Source organism: Punctularia strigosozonata (genome assembly GCF_000264995.1).
Source record: "Punctularia strigosozonata HHB-11173 SS5 unplaced genomic scaffold PUNSTscaffold_12, whole genome shotgun sequence".
NCBI lineage: Eukaryota > Fungi > Basidiomycota > Agaricomycetes > Corticiales > Punctulariaceae > Punctularia > Punctularia strigosozonata.
The window spans coordinates 161,083-179,220 of record NW_006767444.1 but is presented as its reverse complement, the minus strand read 5'-3'; the positions used below and the strand labels follow the sequence as shown (position 1 = coordinate 179,220).

Below are 18,138 nucleotides of genomic sequence, written 5' to 3'. Positions count from 1 at the left end.
CGACGACCGCCGTTCATCTTGTTCCTGACCCCCGCCGCCCCGCGCATCGCGCAACCACTCCTTCCCGGTAGACTCGCGCCTACCGGAGTGTATCTTGCCGATTGTCGCGAACGATGGGACAGTACGATCCCGACAAATGGCTCGCGCAGTTAATGGAATGCCAACACCTCTCCGAACCCGACATGAAGCTGCTATGTGATCGCGTGCGCTCGATCCTGATCGAAGAATCGAACATTCAGCCCGTCTCAAGCCCGGTGACCATATGCGGCGACATACACGGGCAGTTCTGGGACCTGCTGGAGTTGCTACGGAAGGGTGGTATGGTGCCGGAGACGAGCTACATCTTCATGGCACGTAGGTTTTTCCTATACCATGCGGACTCGAGAGAGGAATGTTAAACATCGTGTGCCATTTCAGGGTGACTTCGTAGATCGAGGACATTACAGTCTAGAGACGGTTTCATTGCTACTGGTGTTGAAGGCAAGATACCCCGACAAGGTGACTCTGCTGCGAGGGAACCACGAATCGCGGCAGATAACACAAGTATACGGATTCTACGGTACGTCTCTACGACAATTATGATATAAGGATGGGACCTGAACTGCGAGCACAGACGAATGCCAGCAGAAGTATGGTTCGGCAACAGTATGGAAAGCCTGCTGCAACGTCTTCGACTACCTTAACCTTGCTGCGGTATATCCACCAGTTACATCGGCGTACATGCTCTCAACGGAATTGGCAGATCATAGACGGCGAAACGTTGTGTGTACATGGCGGCCTCTCACCAGACATCCGGACGCTCGACCAAATACGCGTCTTAAGTCGGGCGCAAGAAATTCCGCACGAGGGCGCTTTCTGTGGTGCGTTACAGGTTGCATCCGTGAGCAACGAATTGATGCTATGCATTTGCATTCAGACCTCATGTGGAGTGATCCGGATGACGTCGAGACATGGGCGGTAAGCCCACGAGGAGCAGGATGGCTATTCGGCGCGTCCGTGACAAGAGAGGTACGCGCCGACATTCCAAACTCGATATATAACCTGATGTTTACATTGATCTGCAGTTCAACCACGTCAACTCTCTGTCGCTCATCGCAAGGGCCCATCAACTCGTCCAAGAAGGTTACAAGTACATGTTCGACGACGCGCTCGTCACCGTCTGGTCCGCGCCGAACTATTGCTACCGCTGCGGCAACATGGCGAGCATACTGACCCTTCATGGAGACGGCAATGGCGGAGAGGGGGAGGGAGGAAGGGAGTTCAAGGTATTTGGCCCAGCGGAAGAGAACGAGAGAGACGTAGGTAAGATGCCGGGGAGGAAGATGGTAAGCGTCCGCGATCCTTGGACGCAATCACGGGCAGACGAACTGATTTTACTAATTATAGGGGAACATGCCTTACTTCGTGTAAGAGTGGTATGGGCCCTGCCCGCCCTCCACGTTCTTTCATGTTTTTTTCTGCACTACTATACTACAGCACTCGGATGATCCTGTATTATTGCCACATATACTTTCTTTACCAACCGGATGCGTCCTGGAGTACGCATCTCCCCATGGAACACAAGATCTCAAGATCTACACAAGCTCTTCCAATGCAATTAAGTCAGTTTAGCCCGAAACTGCTCAACCGAACTGACTAAAATTGCCGCTTTCGGCCACCCGCGCGCGCGTATTTTAATCGGCGGCACTCTCTCTCCATATTTTCGACGGGACTGTTGCTCTGTGCTTTCTCCACTACTAATCAACGAAACTCTGCTTTCCGATCCATCATGAGGGAGATCCTTTACATTCAAGCTGGTAATCTAGCCAACCATATCGGCACGCATTTCTGGAATACGCAGGAGAGCTACTTCACCTACGGGGACTTGGAGGACGCGGAGGCAGAAGATCCGCTCGTGGATCACGACAAATCGTTCAGAGAAGGGCTATCTACGAATGTGAGTTCATCCTTACCTGTAATCGTGGTACAAAACACTGACCGGCCCGCGTTAGGGCCAACCTACATACTGCCCGAGAGTCTTGATCTTTGACCGACGTGGTCAGTCGTACGGTTAGCTAGCACGACGTAGCGACAGTTTATTGTGATACCTAGATTAGCCAACTTCGGAAGTTTGGCCAGGACTAATGATCTCTATCCGGAGAAGGACGCGGACATGACTCCTTGGTGCGTCACATTCGGTGCGAGGTTGACGCGTATTTGCTGACATTCTCGCATCCTCCAGGTCTGGCGAAGTCGTAGAATTTGCTCAAGATCCGGTGCCTAAGAGCCAGTATTTGCGACATCTTGAAGAGGAGAACGAGGCACATGACGACGAGAACGACGAAAACGCGACTGCGAAAGCCGACCCAGGAATCCGATTCTGGTCCGACTACTCGCACCCGTACTATGTGCCACGGTCTATACACAAACTCCCGGACCCTTCGGCGGCTGAGTCCCCGGAGACCACGAACTGGGCAAGTGGTCAAGCGCTGTTCAAGCAGTACGATTCGGTTCGTGGATACGCTTCACTGGCATGCAGCATGTGGGATCATCAACATGTGCATCACATAGGATAACTCTCTAATGGAAGAATCATTTCGACAATTCGTCGAAGAGTGTGATTCGTTACAGGTCTGTCATACGTTAACAGTGTCGCGTCGCTGCTCTATTGACGACCTCTCGCAGGGAGTCCAGTTGACTTACGACGTTCCTGCATTCGGTGGCTTCATTGACTCATTTCTACAAACCTATCGCGACGACTTCTCGAAGTTGCCTGCGCTCGCATTCGCAAACTTGTCGTCGCGCATCACCTTATATGATTCCGCGAGCCGTTGGACAACGACTGAAACGACCGAGGTGAGTATCGATGATGGTAATATCCTGATTCATATCAACTCGTCTTGTGCAGTCTCCACATGTGGAAGCTCAGTCTATATTGAATGATGCGCTCGCGTTGCAAAGCTTGAATGAGTTCACTAGCATCGCGGTACCTATTCAAAACCCGGCACTGACGTGGCCGAAACTGAAGGACGAGATCGTCCGCAAGCTTGAGGTGAGCGCTAAAAGTAAGTATACCCTTTGCACTCATCAACTGAATGACTACCACTAGACCTCGAACATGCATCATACATCTACGATCATTTCCACTCACATCGAGACTGTGACTCTACCCCTTAGGTCGGGCTCATTCGACCAACATTATGATCATGCTCATACGCTATCGGTTCAGGTTGAAGAAGAAAGCGGAAGATTTTGCTTCCTTCTCGGAAAGCTTGAACATCCAAAACGACACACGCTTTTCGCATCTCCGAGGAATCCTACCGTTCACAGACGAAATCACCAGTACAGTGCTCGAAAACCGGTTCTACGACTTGTCCGGCCTGTGGCCTAGCGAAGCTAGGCAAGGCAAGGTTTGAGCCTCTCATTTCGGGGTTATGCAAATGCCGCATGACTGAACTGAACCCACAGAGAACTGCTTCATTTTCTCGGCGCGACGTCTTGCGTGGCCTGAGCGACAGTAGCATCGACGTTTATGCTGAATGGGCAGGAAGCAATTCAGCGCTGACTTCGTGAGTGTATCTTTCGAGACCAATGAGGACCACGGCTGATCAGCCCTCCCTTGCAGACGTTTTTTGCCGCCATTCCCTATCATCTCGTCTTTCCCTCAAACTATCCTGTCAAGGCGAGCGTCTAACTCAAGGCGCCCGAAGATCGTCTCAATGCCGGTCATGAGTTCATTGGACACGAACTCCGCAACCACAAATCTATTATCCTTGCACGCCGAGTATCTACGGAAAAACATGCATTCGTCCGCCCTACTCAACGTAGCGCAGGACAACGGATTAGAACAGGAGCAGATGAAGGAGCTGGTGGAAGAGTTGCTGTCGATTAGGGATGCATATGCAATTGAGAACGAAGACCAGACGGCGGATGACATTGGCGAAGACGAGGAGTGAACGCCGCACAGGAGCGCGGCCCTGGTCGAGCGGCAGCCCATCGCTTGTATATTAATCGAGATCAATGTCTCATTGCATCCTATGAGAACGCGTGTGCACTTCTAGCAGTGTTGAATTATACAAGATCATGAGCACGGTCACTGATACCACTTCTCTCTTAACCTCTTTCTCTGCACCATCGGCTTCGTCACAAAGATGGCCACCGCCAGGCCCGTAATGGTGAGCACGAGCTGGACCTTGTTGAAGTTTTCGTTGAGAACGTCGAACGTCTTTGACGGCGCTGTTCTTGTTGAGAACAAGTCGAGCCCGTACGCGAAGACGAGGGAGGTAGACTCGAGGAGCGCGGGCGACGTTATGATACGCCGCACTTTCTCGACCTGCATAAACCGTCGCAGTCAGAACGAGCTAGAAGAAAGCAGAGCGTGTGGCAGAACGTACGTCATAGTTGTGCGAGAGCACGCGTCGGGGGTCGTCAGGAAGAAGCGGATCGTATTGGATCAGCCATTCCTCCTGCTCTTCGACAGTCGGTTTGCGCTTCGGCCTTCTCGGATCGAGGAGCCGACGGGGGAAGGACTGAATCTGTCCGTTCTTGTTCGCAACTACCACAAAGTTTGAGGAACAGGGTCAATACAGCGCAAGGGGAGAAGACGAACCTATGAGATCCTTGGCCGTCATCCCATACTTGGTCGACGTCGTGGTCATAGTCATCACACCGTGAGGGAACAGGTACACCTGCTCGAGAGCAGACAACGCCGTGCTCTTCGGCGACAAGCTGGACAATTCCGAGCTCCTCGTCTTGTCGTCGACGCCCTTCCCCTCGTAGAGCTCAACGCTCACGACCCTGTACGCCTTCGTCCTGCTTGCCCCCGCGTTGTCCCCGTCGTAATAGTGATACACCAGCCAATTCTCCGCAAACGTGGCGTGGACGTCGCACCGCCCCCCAAAGGCAGGAAGCTTGGCGCGGTAGAGAGTTGTACCCTTCGCCTGGTCGACAACATAGACACCGCAGCTAGGCGTCTCCGGATTTGAGGTGAGGACTGCGACGACGTTCGGATTGAGGTACTTGTAGAGCGTCGTCCGATTGCCCAGCACCTTCCCGAGACTCGCAACGGGCTCGCGCGGCCGCGGGACGATTGTTATGATCTCTTCTGAGGGCGGAAGGGCGAGCGTCCACGTAGGGTAGCCCACGTATGTCTGGATGCCCGGAAGGCGGTCAGAAGACATAATGCGATGGCCTATGAGCTGGCGGCTGCCGGGCTTTCCAGCGCGAAGGGAGAAATGGAGCGAAGGGGCAAGCTTTTTCAGAGCACTCTTGACTTTCGGATTGTCAGGGTAGGTATGGAGCTGCAGGAACTCGTCGAATAGGAGAGCGGTCTTGATTTCCGGTATGAAATACGACTCCACCAGGGCGCCGGGAATAACGTCGATCCCTTGAATGAGTGGCGTCGGCGCCGCACCGCTGGCGTCTGCACCTGTGAGGGCGTCAAGATGGAAGACGACCGTGTCGACGAGGGTCTGCGAAGTCCGAGGGCTCGTGTCAACGGATAAATACTACCAGAATATGGATATATGCTCACGTTCTCGGCACGTCGCTGAGTGATGAGCAGCACCTCCGGTTTGCTCCCATCGTCGGCACCGGCCATAACAAACAACTTTACGGGCAACACCCTCCCGCCAACCTCAGCCGCCCAGCCCAGCCCTAGCACACGGCTCCATACAATCTTGCCCGTGCTGGAGTCAATGCCAAAGACGTTCCCAAAAGGCGTGGCCGCAACGATGATCTTCTTGAGCCCGAACGCGTCCCGGGCGAGCGATGTCGCGTTCGACGGGTTGACAGGAGAAACCGGAGCTGATACAGACGCGTACGAGCCCGTGGCGAACCGCTTGGCGAAGTGGGCGAGGTACTCTGGTAAGTTCTGTGGTGCACAACGTCAGCACACGGACTCCTGGTCGATAAGAATTAACGATTACGACCAACCTGAGCGTCGGCGAAGTGCCGCGTCGTGCGTGCCAGCCAGCCTTCATGATCGCGCGCAGCGCCTTTGCCATCGCCGCTCGGCTCGGGCAGGTCGACGAACTCGGCGACACTGATGCTCGCCAGCGACTCTTCCCTCGTCCACGATACCTTGTCCTGCGTCCACAGCTGCACCGCGCCGGTCGTCGTCGTGAGGACTATGCGAGACACCACGGTATCCGTCTGCGGGTTCGCGGCATCGATTGCGACCTGTGAACCGATTATTAAAACGAGAACGCATGCACTCCAGTAGGATTCTACATACGTGCGAGATTATGCCATGCTTGTCCGTGTCGAACGGGAAGGCGAAGCCGCTCACGAGGCCTTTACCATCGCCCAAATGCGCGGCAAATATGTTGTAGCCTGCTTGCTGGTATCACCATCAACACATGAATACACGCACATACTCGACGAGCCAGGTGTGTTTCGTACCTGAAGAGCATGGGACCAGAACACCCGACCAATGTAAGGATGTCCGTCCTTGTCGACACCGCCCGAATACATCGAGTCGCTGTAATCCTTCGAAGTCGCCTATGCATTTGGCGGGTGATCAGCATCCATCCATTTCACACGAAACGATGCGTGCTCACGGATCGCTGGAACTCCCAGATACCCTTGATACTCCCTTCCCCAGCTCCGTTCACATCCAACCTAAACACCCTCCCCGTCCCGTCCTCCTTGATCGCGACGAACTGGCCGTGCTCGGCCAATCCTACGTCTATAATCCGCTTGTACGCGGTCCCCTTCGTCGACGCGCCCTTCGCGTCCAGGAGCGGCGTGAGGTCGACCGAACGGATCGTCGCGTGCTCGAGCCACACCAGCCTCGGGTTGCGATTGGCTGAGGAGCTGGGGGAGGCGAGGTACAAAAAGTCCGTGAGACCGTTCTCGACCTGGGAATTGATCGGCTGCGAGGCAAGGAGCGAACCGTCCGCGGGCGAGAGGGCGGAGACGTGCAACGTGTAGCCCGCGAATGACTTGGCGAGACCGACGAGATAGATGGCGTTCGGGCTCGGGATGATCTTCGAGTATATCACCAACGAGCTAGAGAAAACGCACAAAAACCGGGTCAATTCGTTGGCAGAACTGGAGAGTGAAACGTGAGACGGACGTACCCTTGATCTTGTGCAGTCCAGCTCCACTTGAGCTCGCCCGTCTTCCCGTTCAGTCTCCTCAGATTATCTCCGCTGGTCAGCACCAAGATATCGGATTCTTCGTTCTCGGCGTAGAAGGCGATTGCCACGCCAACCGACTCGGGTTGGTGCAGCCGGCCAACTTCAGGTGCATGTATGCGCTGCTCGAGCAAGAGGTGGCCCTTCAGAGCATCGAATAAGCGGAGGGTAGAACCAGAGGGCCCGGACACAGAGGCTACAACTGTGAGCAGAAGCCTGCTGTCAAGCTCGGAGTAACGAACGTGAGGAAAGACATCGTCCGCACCATTCTTATGCTTTTGAAACGCTATTACAGCGTCTTCGTCCTCGAATACATGTCTCCAAGCTACCATTCCCAAATTCATCAGCATCAGCACTCCGTCAGCGACGCATACGCGCACGCAACTCACCCAGAGACCCGTTCACGGGATTCACGCCCGCCAGCACATTCGCCGCGGTCGCGGCCAACACGACGCTCTCGCTCGCTCCGCCCTCTTGCGTCACGCGGTGGAAAGTCGGTGCTGTCGCGAGCGTCTCCGTGATCGGTTGTCCCATTAATGGAGTGTACCAGTCGAGCACGCCGGCCTCGGACGCGTGCAGGGCGTGCGCCGTCCATGGCGCGAGGTGGAGCGCTAGCAAGGCTGCGCAGCGGTAAACGGAGCGCATGGTCGCGCAAAAGATAGACCGAGAGACCCCTTGTAGTTGTTGTCAATTATATCGCGTAGTGGGAGAACGGCATGCAAAGAAGCGTAGCGAGGTGGCAGACGAAGCCGTGACGCCACCAAGGGCCTGTAGCACGACCTCTTGACCTTCATCAAGATAGCGTTGGTATATTCGCAGATACACAGCATTTCCTGTATGCTACTCATCATGTGTATCGACAATTTGGGTACATATACGCGATGAGATTGTCCGCCCGAAATCCGGATCCCGAGGTAAACAAATGCCTTACTAAATCCGTAGCTTCCAAAACAGGATGGAAATTCGCGAGTTAGGGACTATACGGGGGATGGTTAAAATACACGATATGATATAACATGTCCAGACAACAGGTTCGAGGAGCATGTCAACAAACAACAAACAACAATTCAGAGCAAGGAGATGAAGCGCGGAAGTAGCAGGAGGACACCCGACTTGATCATACACAGCGAACGAGACGCGACGATAGCGGGTCGGACGAGAGTTACGGACAGACATTAGTTGCCAGTAGAACCAAGAAATCAAAAAGAGCAGTTCCGCAGACTCGACTCCGTCGTATTCGTACAATCTGCGTCACCTGACTTAAGAAACCAATGCAAGAAAAACCGAGGCCCGTCGATACTCACATGTTTTCCAGGCACTCAGGCTACGAGTTGATGCTGGGAGAAGGGCGGCGTCCAAGAGGACCCAAAGGGATCAGAGTCGGCGCCTCGCGCTCCGAGCCCGAATGAGAAATGGATCTGAGGTCGCTCTGCCACCGACGTCCGCGCAGGCTCGATAGGGATGCCATGCTGGTCAACGGCGCCAGAGTCGGCGCCAAGACCGGGGTCGTTGTTCTTATCGCTGGAGGTGGTAGTAGCGGCGGTGGTGATGGCGTGCAGGGAGCTCGCGTCGGCCTCGTCGGGGGTGTCCTCATCCGGATAGAGTAGCGAGTCCGACTCGTCGGGGAGCTGCAGCGCGTCGACGGGTAATCCCTGTACCTCTACCGAATGGTCGTCGCCTTCCGTGGTTGTGCTGGGTCTGACCGGCTGGGAATCGATGACGGGTGCCGGCAGCGCAGATATAGCGTGCCCGGCGGGGCTCAAGGACGGCTGCACCGCGATGGCCGCTGCGGGGATCACCGTTGTAAGGTCCCCGTCGAAGTTCTGGGGGACCTGGCTGGCCATCGACGCGCCACAGCTCCCTTGTCGTGATGGAGTCAGGGCTCCACCCACGAGATCGGGCGGGTCGGAAGTGTTCGACACAGGCGCATAAGTGATCGGCACGAGCGCCTCAAACTCGTCCAGGACGAAGTCGGCGCCGGTTTCCGCGCGATCTTGGCAAAGTTCTGAAAGTTCTGTTTCGTCACTTTGCGATGGCGGATGGCGGTAGAACAAGGGATGCGCACCGTCGTCTGAAGGGTAGAGCAGGACATCCTCCTCTGAATCAGACCCGTCACCTTCCAGGGGTCTGGGATCGGCTGCATCGCTTGTGTGCGATTCCGGGGCTCGGTGCTGCTTTTGGTCAATGTCCATCGCAAAGTTCTTAGGCTGTTCTGAGCATCCCTCGTAAAAGATGGGGATACCGACGTCGCCGGCTCTGTATCCGTCAAGATGAGTGGATGCGGGTACGTCTTCTTTTACATTGGTCCCCGCGGCATGTTTGGCATCATCTTGGAGCGACAACGGCGCACGACCAGGTATTCGCTTCGGGATGGTGATACCTTAACGAAACATCCAACTTGTGAGCGCATATATTCACAGCCGGATGACATCCAAGTGCAAGACAAGTGAGAACTCACGGAGACAGGATCTCTTATAGAGACTGGACTCCTTCTCCACCTCCCACCTCTCGAGACATTCGGGGGCGAACACACCGCATTCATGGATCCAATCGGGCCGCCAAGGCGCGTTCGTTTCAGGATCAATGCCGACCCACCTTACCAGATACCACTTGCCACGCTCGTCGTCGGCCTCGCCCACAATCTCCTGGACCTCGTGGAAGTCGGGGTCCATGTGCGGCCTGCTCTTCCTCGTCGTCGTCCACGGCTTGCGGCGGCGGCGGCGGCGATGGGTTGGCTTCATGGGAGCCATGTCGGTGCGGTAGGGCAGCGGAAGGTGGAGAGACAAGTGCCCTCGGATCCCCGGTCACTCCCATCGTGCAGCCTCCGCGTACGTGATATGTACATAAGTATGAATATCGCACGGGGATCTATGAGAAGAGAAGTGCGAAGCCCGGCCAGCGACACGTGCCCCGAGAAGCCGTCGTGGCTGGCTTCTCGCCGCTCTGGGCCCCGGATGACACGGTATCAGGAACAGGACGACCCTTGCGACAATACTTAGAGCGCAAGCAAGTGGACTTACACTCATTATTGCGGCAGCAGACAGGTTAACGGCATAATTTGCTGCGCAATTCGTTCTTATATCGCGATCATCTGAAAGAACCGTGCTCCCAGATGTAAGTTCGAGCGATCAAACTAGTAAGTACCGCCATGCGGCGCCCTCGCCAAGTTTAGTGAGGCCGCTCCTGATCTCAGAGGGGTTTAGATCCGTAGCGCTTCGAGGCGACGGAACTCGCTGCCACGGCGAGTCACTCACCACTGCGAGGTCGGGCATGTGATGGCATCTGGTCTAATACTTACTTCGAATCGCAAGTACGCCTTCGCTCGTATACCCCATTTCTGATGATCGCATGCCTAGGTATATCTTCCCGCTACGCTTGGGCGGGTCCGAGAGGAATAGGAACAAGTTAGTGCAAAGGAGTCCACGGGTCCAGGACCTCAACCATATGGTTTTCGAACTCCCTAGTGACGGCCCGAGGATCTTTGCCTTCGCGACTCCTGGTAGGTATAATATCCCCGGTCCATCGTCCCTTCTCGGGCGCTTTAGTAAAGCCGAGAATGTCGCCCATGGAAAATACTGTCTCTTGCGGCTCATTGTGTGCGTCAATCACACCCGAAAAGCTGCGAGTGACTTGCACTATATCGCGTCAGGCCCTGGATCTCATACCGGCAATATCAAGCGTTAAGGCTCACTGTAACACCTCGGTTTGTCGTCGTCATTGTTGCGAGGCCCCGAACTGAACCATAATGAGTACTAGTACCTCGATTTAAACAACGAGAAGAAACGCACATCGGTCGCGCGTAGTCCGCCGGAAAGTAGCCAGACTCTTTCGTTTGTGTCAGCCGATACGCCGTGCATTTGTGGTCCCCAACCGGCCATGTATCGGGAACATCTGTGATCACTACCTTTTCCCCTTGCCACAGTTCCTCGTTATCTCTGTTCTGATCGTGAAATCGGGTGACGACTACCAACGTCAAAGGTGGGAAATACGCCCAAACTCGTATCACCGGCGTACTCACCAATAAACGGCAATTCATTTTTGTGCAGTTGACTAGTGTACATCGGCCTAATGGCGAGTCCGGATGAGTATGATCATTGGATGGCGAATACTACCTCGGCAACTCACTAATATTCTTCCAGCACCGTTGCCAACACCTGGCAGGACGTCTAGGGAAATTTGGGGCAGGGGTGCACTCAATTCGTCAGACGCCACGAATCCGCAGAAACAATCGCTCACGTCACCTCCCACTTGTTTTGCTCCTCCAACTACTGAACGATGTGCCCTGGAAGCGAGAGAAGCGCGAACCCGAATTATACTCACCAACCACGGCTTCTTCACGGGATGGATCAGTGACTGCGAGCCGCGCGAGAACTTGTATGATCTCCTCGTTCCGAGGTGTCCATGTCACCTCAGTGGTAGGGATGCACGAAATTGACGTGGTGGAGATTGGAGGCGCTCTTTGGTTTGCTGCATATTCTTGTGCTATACTGAGTATCATATAATTCGACGTAAATCTAAATTATTCAGTTACTCATGATAATTAAAAAGTTCAGTAAGACTGTTACGCTTGAGCAAACGTAACGAGGTTAACGCTCTCGGTTGCCCCTGAAGAAATGATAGGCTCATCGCCGTCGCGATTCCGGGAGCGTTCAAGCTCCCAGGTCCATAATCCTCTTTCTGGCGCTTTGGTGACGCCAACGACGTGTCCAGGTGGCACAGCATTGTGGGTTACAATCGCGCCCGAGAAGCTGCGAGTGACTTGCACTAATTCACAGTGCCGGGAGTTAGTCTGCAAGCGAACAACGCGGTGCATTGGTACTCACGGTAATATTGTCGTTGCCCTCCTTCGGCATATATGGGTGGTCCCGAACTGAGCGTAAGTGAATACCATATCACGACTAGGACGAGAGCCAACGTACATTAATCGTGTATGATCCGCCGGGAAGAAGCCGCTCTCCTTCGTGAATCTCAGCCGATAACCCGTGCACTTGGCGTCGCCATTCGGCCATGTCGTGACCAGCAGCGGCTGATCTGGCAACGTGATGTCCCCGTATCTGTTCTTGTATCCCACGCTGCTGGTAGCTACCGACATCCGAGACGTAAGGCATAATCAGGAACCCACTGGCTGATGTGCTCACCAACAACAGGCAATTGGGCTTTATGTCGTTGATCGTTGTATTCGGTTCTATGGTAGAATCGTATGAGCATGATCGTTCGCAGGTGGATGCCCAATGACTTACTGAGGATGTTTCAGAAAGTTCCCCGGCAGAAGTGGGTGCGGCCTGCCCACCCTTTGGACCAGTCTCCCGAACACCCACGGGGTGCTTTGCGGCTGGTGGGGAACGAGGATGACGTCTCCCTCTTGAATACTCAGAAATCGGGCACCGGAGGGGAGGGGGTGGCGCAGGACAGAATCAGTCCGGCCCACCGTGGCTACGTAGGCTGGTTAAGTGATGCAACGCGCTAGAATCCACGCGCCAACGCTCACCGTAGAAAAGAATGCTCCCTGTGCCATTCATTGTCCGATCGCCAGACGGACTTCTGGGGACCGTTGAAGGACCACGACTACAGGGTCTCTGACGTCAGTCATTCGTGATGAGTGTATGCCATACCGACGCTCATTACGTACGCTGCCCTCGGCTGCCTGTATCGTAGACCGCCGAGTATGTCTTGCATAGTGGGCCGCTTCCGCGGATCTCTCTGAAAGCAGAAGGGGAGTATTTGTTGTAACTCTAAGGTGAGAGCGTTCCGCGCGGCCATGTGCCACCAGTCATACAGATCATCCTCCAATAATGCCTTCTTGACTTGCTCCTGGTTCAAAGATGCGAACGGGACTTCAGCGCTGAACAGTTCCTGAGTGCTCGCGTGTTAGTATGCTAAGCCTGAATGGGCACACCAGACGACCACTCACAACGACAGTCATACCCCAAGACCAAACGTCACAACGCTTATCAGCAAGGCTCCCCTCAAGATCTTCCTTCTTAACGTCCCGAAACTCCCTCGTGAACTGTTCGGGAGCCTCGCGCTCCCATGCACGCCAGCGCAATGCGCCGCTGTCCCCAAAGCCAGAATCGCAGATCAAGGCGCGAAGTTTGTATGTGCCGAGACTTTCATCGCGACAATGCGTTACGAGTACCTGAAAGACGTTGGGCGCGTAAATTTCGGTTCAAACAGAGAAGACACGCCCCGGAAGGCGCGCTCACTTTACCAGCCCTGATATCGCCATGCACTATGCCCTTCTCGTGCAGATGGGCCAAGCCACACGCTACTTCCGCCATCTACACGCAATGCTCAGCAACAACGAGCAGGACGTGTAACGTAGCCTACCAGTCTCTGGCGCAACTCTCGGTCATGGCGCGGCCTTCGCGCCTCCGCCGAGTACCATTCTCTTAGACTTCCTTCAGGAACGTAGGGTGTAACCAAGGAGAAACCAGTTCCTTCAGGATCGTAGGTGACGCCGTACATGGGTAAAATGTTTGGATGGTCAAGCGAAATCCAGCGCGACACCGTTCGAAGCAGTCGAGGATGGGATGGTGGTTCAGCACTGCCGAGGGACTGGCGATGGCTTGACTCAGATCTTCTGCGTCCCCATAATCTTCGAAGCGAGAATATAGGACGGCCACGATCACGAGATACTGGTTCGCGTATGGAGCCTTCGTGTTCCTGGTAATGTCGATGAATATCAGGGCGTGGGCATGGGCGTTTCCCTGGAATTGAGCTGGAGAGGGACATACTCGCTCGTCATCGACCTTGCGTTTGACAGCCTCAACATATTTAATGGCAACTGGTATGCCTTTCGTCGTCCATACGCCACGATATACCTTTTCAACCCTGCCAATCTCCAATGCTATGTCCTGCACATGGATTAGCGCGGGCATGCGACGTTGAAGAATATTGCGAACCTGCTTCACTATTTCAGATGTCAAATCGAGTGGCAGCGGTAAACTTTCGAGAGGCAGATCAAACGCATCGCTGCGAGGGGTGTCTGAGATCTGCATTTAGATACGAAAGCGTTGAGCCGGTCGTGCGTGAGTCTCTGTAGGAAGAATGTGCGCAAGGAGAAATAAGCGGCCCCGATGAGTTATCGTAGGCTTCGCCTTGCAGGCCCTTTATATCAGACAGGAGCTACGAAACGACGTATCAACAATGCCGATGAAATATACTTTACTATTGTTGGTTTTTTGAGTGGCTTTGTCACCTGTACATCCAAGCTATTGCAAGGCTGAGGGTTGATAACAATAGCTGCCCGGGCCACCCAATGCGCACTGGTTGATTGATTGTCTCAGAGCCAGAACAGGCCAGAACAATGTCGTAACCGTGCACCTTCGGGAACCAGCGCTGGTGGCATTTGAGGTCTCGGACTCTTCGTAGAGCGTGCATCGCGCCTGCGAACCTGGAACGTCGTGTAGCATAGGGGCTTGCGGGTAGATACATAATTTTCTGCGGGACCCCTCGAGGCGAAAGCAATATCTGCGCAAGCAAAGCATTCGTACGCGTGACGAACGAACTACGGGGGAACTTCGTCATCAAGAACTTGCGTCCATTGCCGATAGGGGAATCATGGTGCAATAATCTGGGAGGGTGGGGATGATTATTGTTAGAAGTCGGGCAGTCGTAAAACCAGGTACTCACCACCGCCTTCCAGACCGACGCCTAGCACTAGAGGCACTCTTCCGTGGGGCGGGCTTCTTGTTTTGCTCCTCCCACTTCTGCACGAGCTCCTCCGCGGAGACGCCCTCCTTGCTCACCCACGACGGCGCCCACGGCTTGCCCGTTCGTGAGTTCGTGCCTGCCCATTGGACCTGATACATGTCGTCGCGCTCCCCAATGATCTCCGTGATCTCCCAGAGTTCCCCTCCTGTTTTCGGTCCCGTCTTGGATCGGGGCGACTTCGCGTTCGTCGTGGTCGCCGACTTCCTCGGCGACGCGGACTTGCGAGACGCTGCGCTCTGGCGCCGACTGCGAGTGGTAGCGCCAGCGGTCGATGACCTCGTCTTCCTAGCAGGCGTGGCTTTGCTTGCCCGAGCCATGGTGTTGTGATTAGGAAGCGGGTTTTTGTCTGCTGGACGTGTTTTTTTATATCGCTGAGTGGGTGCTTGCGGTGGAAATTCGATGGTTCAAAGCTGCATTACAACGAGTCTTAGAGAGGGGCGTGCAATGGGGGACGGCACCGACTGGTCGTCGGCTGTGACAGTCACAAACACACGTACTGACGCCCGACCCGACTGGTCTCGGATTCTCCCGATGAGCGCGGAAATTGCTATATTGGGGCGGCGGATCCCCTGAACAGGATATTACACACAACGCAGTCGGCCGCTCCTCTGGTCGTTTTCTCCAAGTATTGGGGCTTCAATGATCTTTCACGGCCGAGGATTGTGCATACATTAATGCCCTGGGTGCGCAGCGGTGAGTGAACACATTCAAGATGATGGAAATCCCTAATTTCTAGGTTTAATTCCGAGGACCTGGTATAAAAAGCACCGCCGAAGAGCAACGGCGAACTGCGGGGAATCCATTCCGAGCGGCTCATAAGTGTTGAGCGCTAGCGCTCGCTCGAGCACTGGAGCCTGACCTCTCGTCCGATTGAACACATATTACATGCTATTCAAAACCTCGGCAAGCCCCTCCTTCGCTGGGCGCTAATAATGGCAATCATCACCCGAGTGTTGCCACTGATGCCGTTGCGACTCCCAGACACAGCACTCGCACTTCAGCAAGTCCTGCAACCTATTCTCGGGGGGTAGCAGCAACTTAGCGCACGAGAAAACGTGGACGATACTGGTTCTGCAGAGGTATCAGCAACATCCTTCCTGATCGGCGAGATATATGTGCACTGACAATGTAACCCAGTAAATAGCCGCCTGGGGATGAGTCGCACACAGAACATGCAGGTGCTCGCCGTGTTCCTGCGTAACGCGCCATTGTGATTGCCCATCAAGTGGTGAGAGGTTGTCCGCAAGGACGAGTAGGCAGCCATCTTCGTCTATCTCGTCGACTCGACGAATCTGTCCAACGTAGCATGTGCGATCCATCATGCACGGTGGCATCGGAACGGGCATATATCGACCTGGGATATCTTTCGTTGCAACCCAACGGAGGTGCGCAACACCTCTATAAGGTGCCACGAGACGAGCATAGCGGGAATCGCCGTGATAAAGTCTAGGGGAAGGAAGAGGGTTGCGGTAATGATCGTAGAATGCCTACTCCTCGATGTCATGGTCCGATCGTTGAGAACCACGTTTTATGGGAACTTACCCCGATCTCGTTGCTGTCACTCCCGACAACCCTTCCAAGGACTATGCCGGTGCACAACAGGTTGTCGTGAGATGCGTGCGTATCCAGCACCCGGGAGCTCTGGCTCTGGAGCAGCCATTGCGCAAGCTGCGTGGGTGCTTTCCAAGGCGAGTCCTGTAACTTTCCAAACAATGTTGTCCGAGCATGGTCATCCCACCAGGGTAGAATGAACCGGATGTGGTACATGGTCGTCTCGAACGGCTGGGATAGATCTGTTCTTTGTGAAGACATATTTTAGCGTCTTATCTCTCTAAAGCATACTGACGATGACGACTCACGATATCAGGATATCAAGGATCTTTCCACAGAGGCTATTCGTACGATCCAAGGGTATAGCTCGTCGTATGCGCCTTGAGTGCCAACCCTCGGAAGCCGACATAGCTCGTTCTTGAACGAATTCGGTGTGCATTACGATCAACGGATGCCTCCAAAGTCGGTCCAGGCGAGACAAGGGATGGGTATCATCACACATCGAGGCGGAGAGACAGGAGCCTCGATCCTCGGCAGACATCCTCAGTATGGCCGCATACTCCCGAGGATTGTCCCAACTGCGCTCGTGCACGGCAGCAATTGCTTCAAGGACCTCGTATGAAGCGGTTCCATGCTGCAAGTATCGCGGATCCCTAGCGCTGATATTGCAATGGTATATATATCGCGAGAGACAGATGAGCTGCATACCTGAGGTGCATCAACGGCTTCCAGAAGGTCAGGAATGCACGTGTATGAAGTGTCCATGCCCAGTCTGCATACACGATATGCAAGAACTTCTCCAAGAGTGACCTGAAGACAGGATCGTCACATGCGTTAAGGGTTCGCCACAACGACTCGACAACATGGACCGAAAAAATTCCGAGTGTATCGTTGATGGTCACTGCAGCACTGGTCATGACAAGACAGGGAATAAGGCAGCTCATTGCAAGGACTCGCTCACGAGCGGTCCTGAAAATGCAGGTCAGCTCATAGATGAAGTGAGCATCAGTGGTAAGACTTGCCGTGTGGCCGTTAATAGGGCATTGATATGTAACTTGTTATGCATTGACAGTTCCGCCAGTCGTTGGACTGGGAGCCGAAGCTGAGCGTTCAGGGAAGTGATGTCGACCGCATGATCCAGGGATAGAAGCTGTTTCATATGGTTCAATGATACGGAGTCGCTGAGGCAAACGAGCGCCCGGTATGCCGGAGCAAGGAGGACAGCGTCCCGTCTTCGTGATCGTTGCAATTGAATGTTGCCCATGATCTCTGTAAGGAGCGCTCCCACCCCGCGTGCGGTAAACTCCTCCTTAAAGCGTTCGTGGAATACTACGAGAGCAATCACGTAGTTGATAGCCATCAAGGAGGAGGATGGGTTTCGACTCCTATATAGATGAACCATATCGTAAGTTACCGAAAGCCGGTCGAAATGCGTCAACCTACCGGAGACGATGAACTAGCTTGGAACACAGTTCTTGTACCTCCGGTGTCTTCATCAATGATAGAGCGAATGCATCTCCGCAACCGTCACAAGTGATTTGAGGAAATTGGAAAATCCAATTCAATACGTTCGATAGGCATGCTCGTACCGGAAACATCTCGGAGCATTTCGATGAAGTAATAATGCTGGCAAGGACCTGAGGTGGCATTCAGGCTTTTTCGTGTTGCTATGCGGCGGAATGCACGCGACACATCTGTGTGCGGGGTAAGGCCCCAACTTGCGCATGCCCGGGCCAACACTCGTTCGATCTTGCGT

The 18,138-nt window shown here is 54.3% G+C and overlaps 4 protein-coding genes across 4 annotated transcripts; 1 reads left to right on the top strand and 3 right to left on the bottom strand.

Moving 5' to 3' along the window:
* Positions 1-20: 20 nt before the first annotated feature.
* Positions 21-1,524, top strand: PUNSTDRAFT_106658 (Metallo-dependent phosphatase). The gene is made up of 7 exons (XM_007386806.1): positions 21-350; positions 418-559; positions 614-693; positions 743-860; positions 917-1,008; positions 1,065-1,325; positions 1,387-1,524. Exons 1-7 carry the CDS (start codon positions 114-116, stop codon positions 1,408-1,410), a joined length of 954 nt encoding a protein of 317 aa, XP_007386868.1. The 5' UTR covers positions 21-113; the 3' UTR covers positions 1,411-1,524.
* Positions 1,525-1,792: 268 nt separating this feature from the next.
* PUNSTDRAFT_106655 (DUF1620-domain-containing protein) lies at positions 1,793-7,810 on the bottom strand. Its single transcript, XM_007386805.1, has 20 exons — positions 7,508-7,810; positions 7,384-7,443; positions 7,062-7,320; positions 6,540-6,990; positions 6,382-6,480; positions 6,215-6,319; positions 5,914-6,159; positions 5,513-5,851; positions 4,589-5,450; positions 4,374-4,534; positions 3,605-4,312; positions 3,448-3,548; positions 3,209-3,389; positions 3,089-3,156; positions 2,888-3,031; positions 2,665-2,835; positions 2,551-2,610; positions 2,222-2,489; positions 1,992-2,163; positions 1,793-1,936 (listed from the first exon to the last, which is right to left on the bottom strand). Exons 1-11 carry the CDS (start codon positions 7,761-7,763, stop codon positions 4,073-4,075), a joined length of 3,078 nt encoding a protein of 1,025 aa, XP_007386867.1. The 5' UTR covers positions 7,764-7,810; the 3' UTR covers positions 1,793-1,936; positions 1,992-2,163; positions 2,222-2,489; positions 2,551-2,610; positions 2,665-2,835; positions 2,888-3,031; positions 3,089-3,156; positions 3,209-3,389; positions 3,448-3,548; positions 3,605-4,072.
* A 293-nt stretch (positions 7,811-8,103) lies between these two features.
* On the bottom strand, positions 8,104-9,868 carry PUNSTDRAFT_127678 (uncharacterized protein; the record flags this gene model as incomplete). The annotated part of the gene is made up of 3 exons (XM_007386804.1): positions 8,104-8,364; positions 8,423-9,498; positions 9,577-9,868. 2 exons carry the CDS (start codon positions 9,866-9,868, stop codon positions 8,438-8,440), a joined length of 1,353 nt encoding a protein of 450 aa, XP_007386866.1. The 3' UTR covers positions 8,104-8,364; positions 8,423-8,437.
* Positions 9,869-11,679: 1,811 nt separating this feature from the next.
* PUNSTDRAFT_46556 (kinase-like protein) lies at positions 11,680-15,148 on the bottom strand (the record flags this gene model as incomplete). The annotated part of the gene is made up of 12 exons (XM_007386803.1): positions 11,680-11,882; positions 11,942-11,988; positions 12,038-12,200; positions 12,257-12,303; positions 12,748-12,971; positions 13,030-13,254; positions 13,322-13,396; positions 13,550-13,825; positions 13,853-13,972; positions 14,021-14,110; positions 14,385-14,511; positions 14,751-15,148. 12 exons carry the CDS (start codon positions 15,146-15,148, stop codon positions 11,680-11,682), a joined length of 1,995 nt encoding a protein of 664 aa, XP_007386865.1.
* Positions 15,149-18,138: the final 2,990 nt, after the last annotated feature.

Coding starts and splice junctions, on each gene's coding strand:
- PUNSTDRAFT_106658 (XM_007386806.1), top strand. CDS start 114: ATGGGACAGTACGATCCCGACAAATGGCTCGCGCAGTTAATGGAATGC. Junction 694..742: donor ACTACCTTAACCTTGCTGCG/GTATATCCACCA, acceptor CGGAATTGGCAG/ATCATAGACGGCGAAACGTT. Junction 1,326..1,386: donor AGATGCCGGGGAGGAAGATG/GTAAGCGTCCGC, acceptor TACTAATTATAG/GGGAACATGCCTTACTTCGT.
- PUNSTDRAFT_106655 (XM_007386805.1), bottom strand. CDS start 7,763: ATGCGCTCCGTTTACCGCTGCGCAGCCTTGCTAGCGCTCCACCTCGCG. Junction 6,991..7,061: donor TGGACTGCACAAGATCAAGG/GTACGTCCGTCT, acceptor CGTTTTCTCTAG/CTCGTTGGTGATATACTCGA. Junction 6,160..6,214: donor AGCATGGCATAATCTCGCAC/GTATGTAGAATC, acceptor ATCGGTTCACAG/GTCGCAATCGATGCCGCGAA.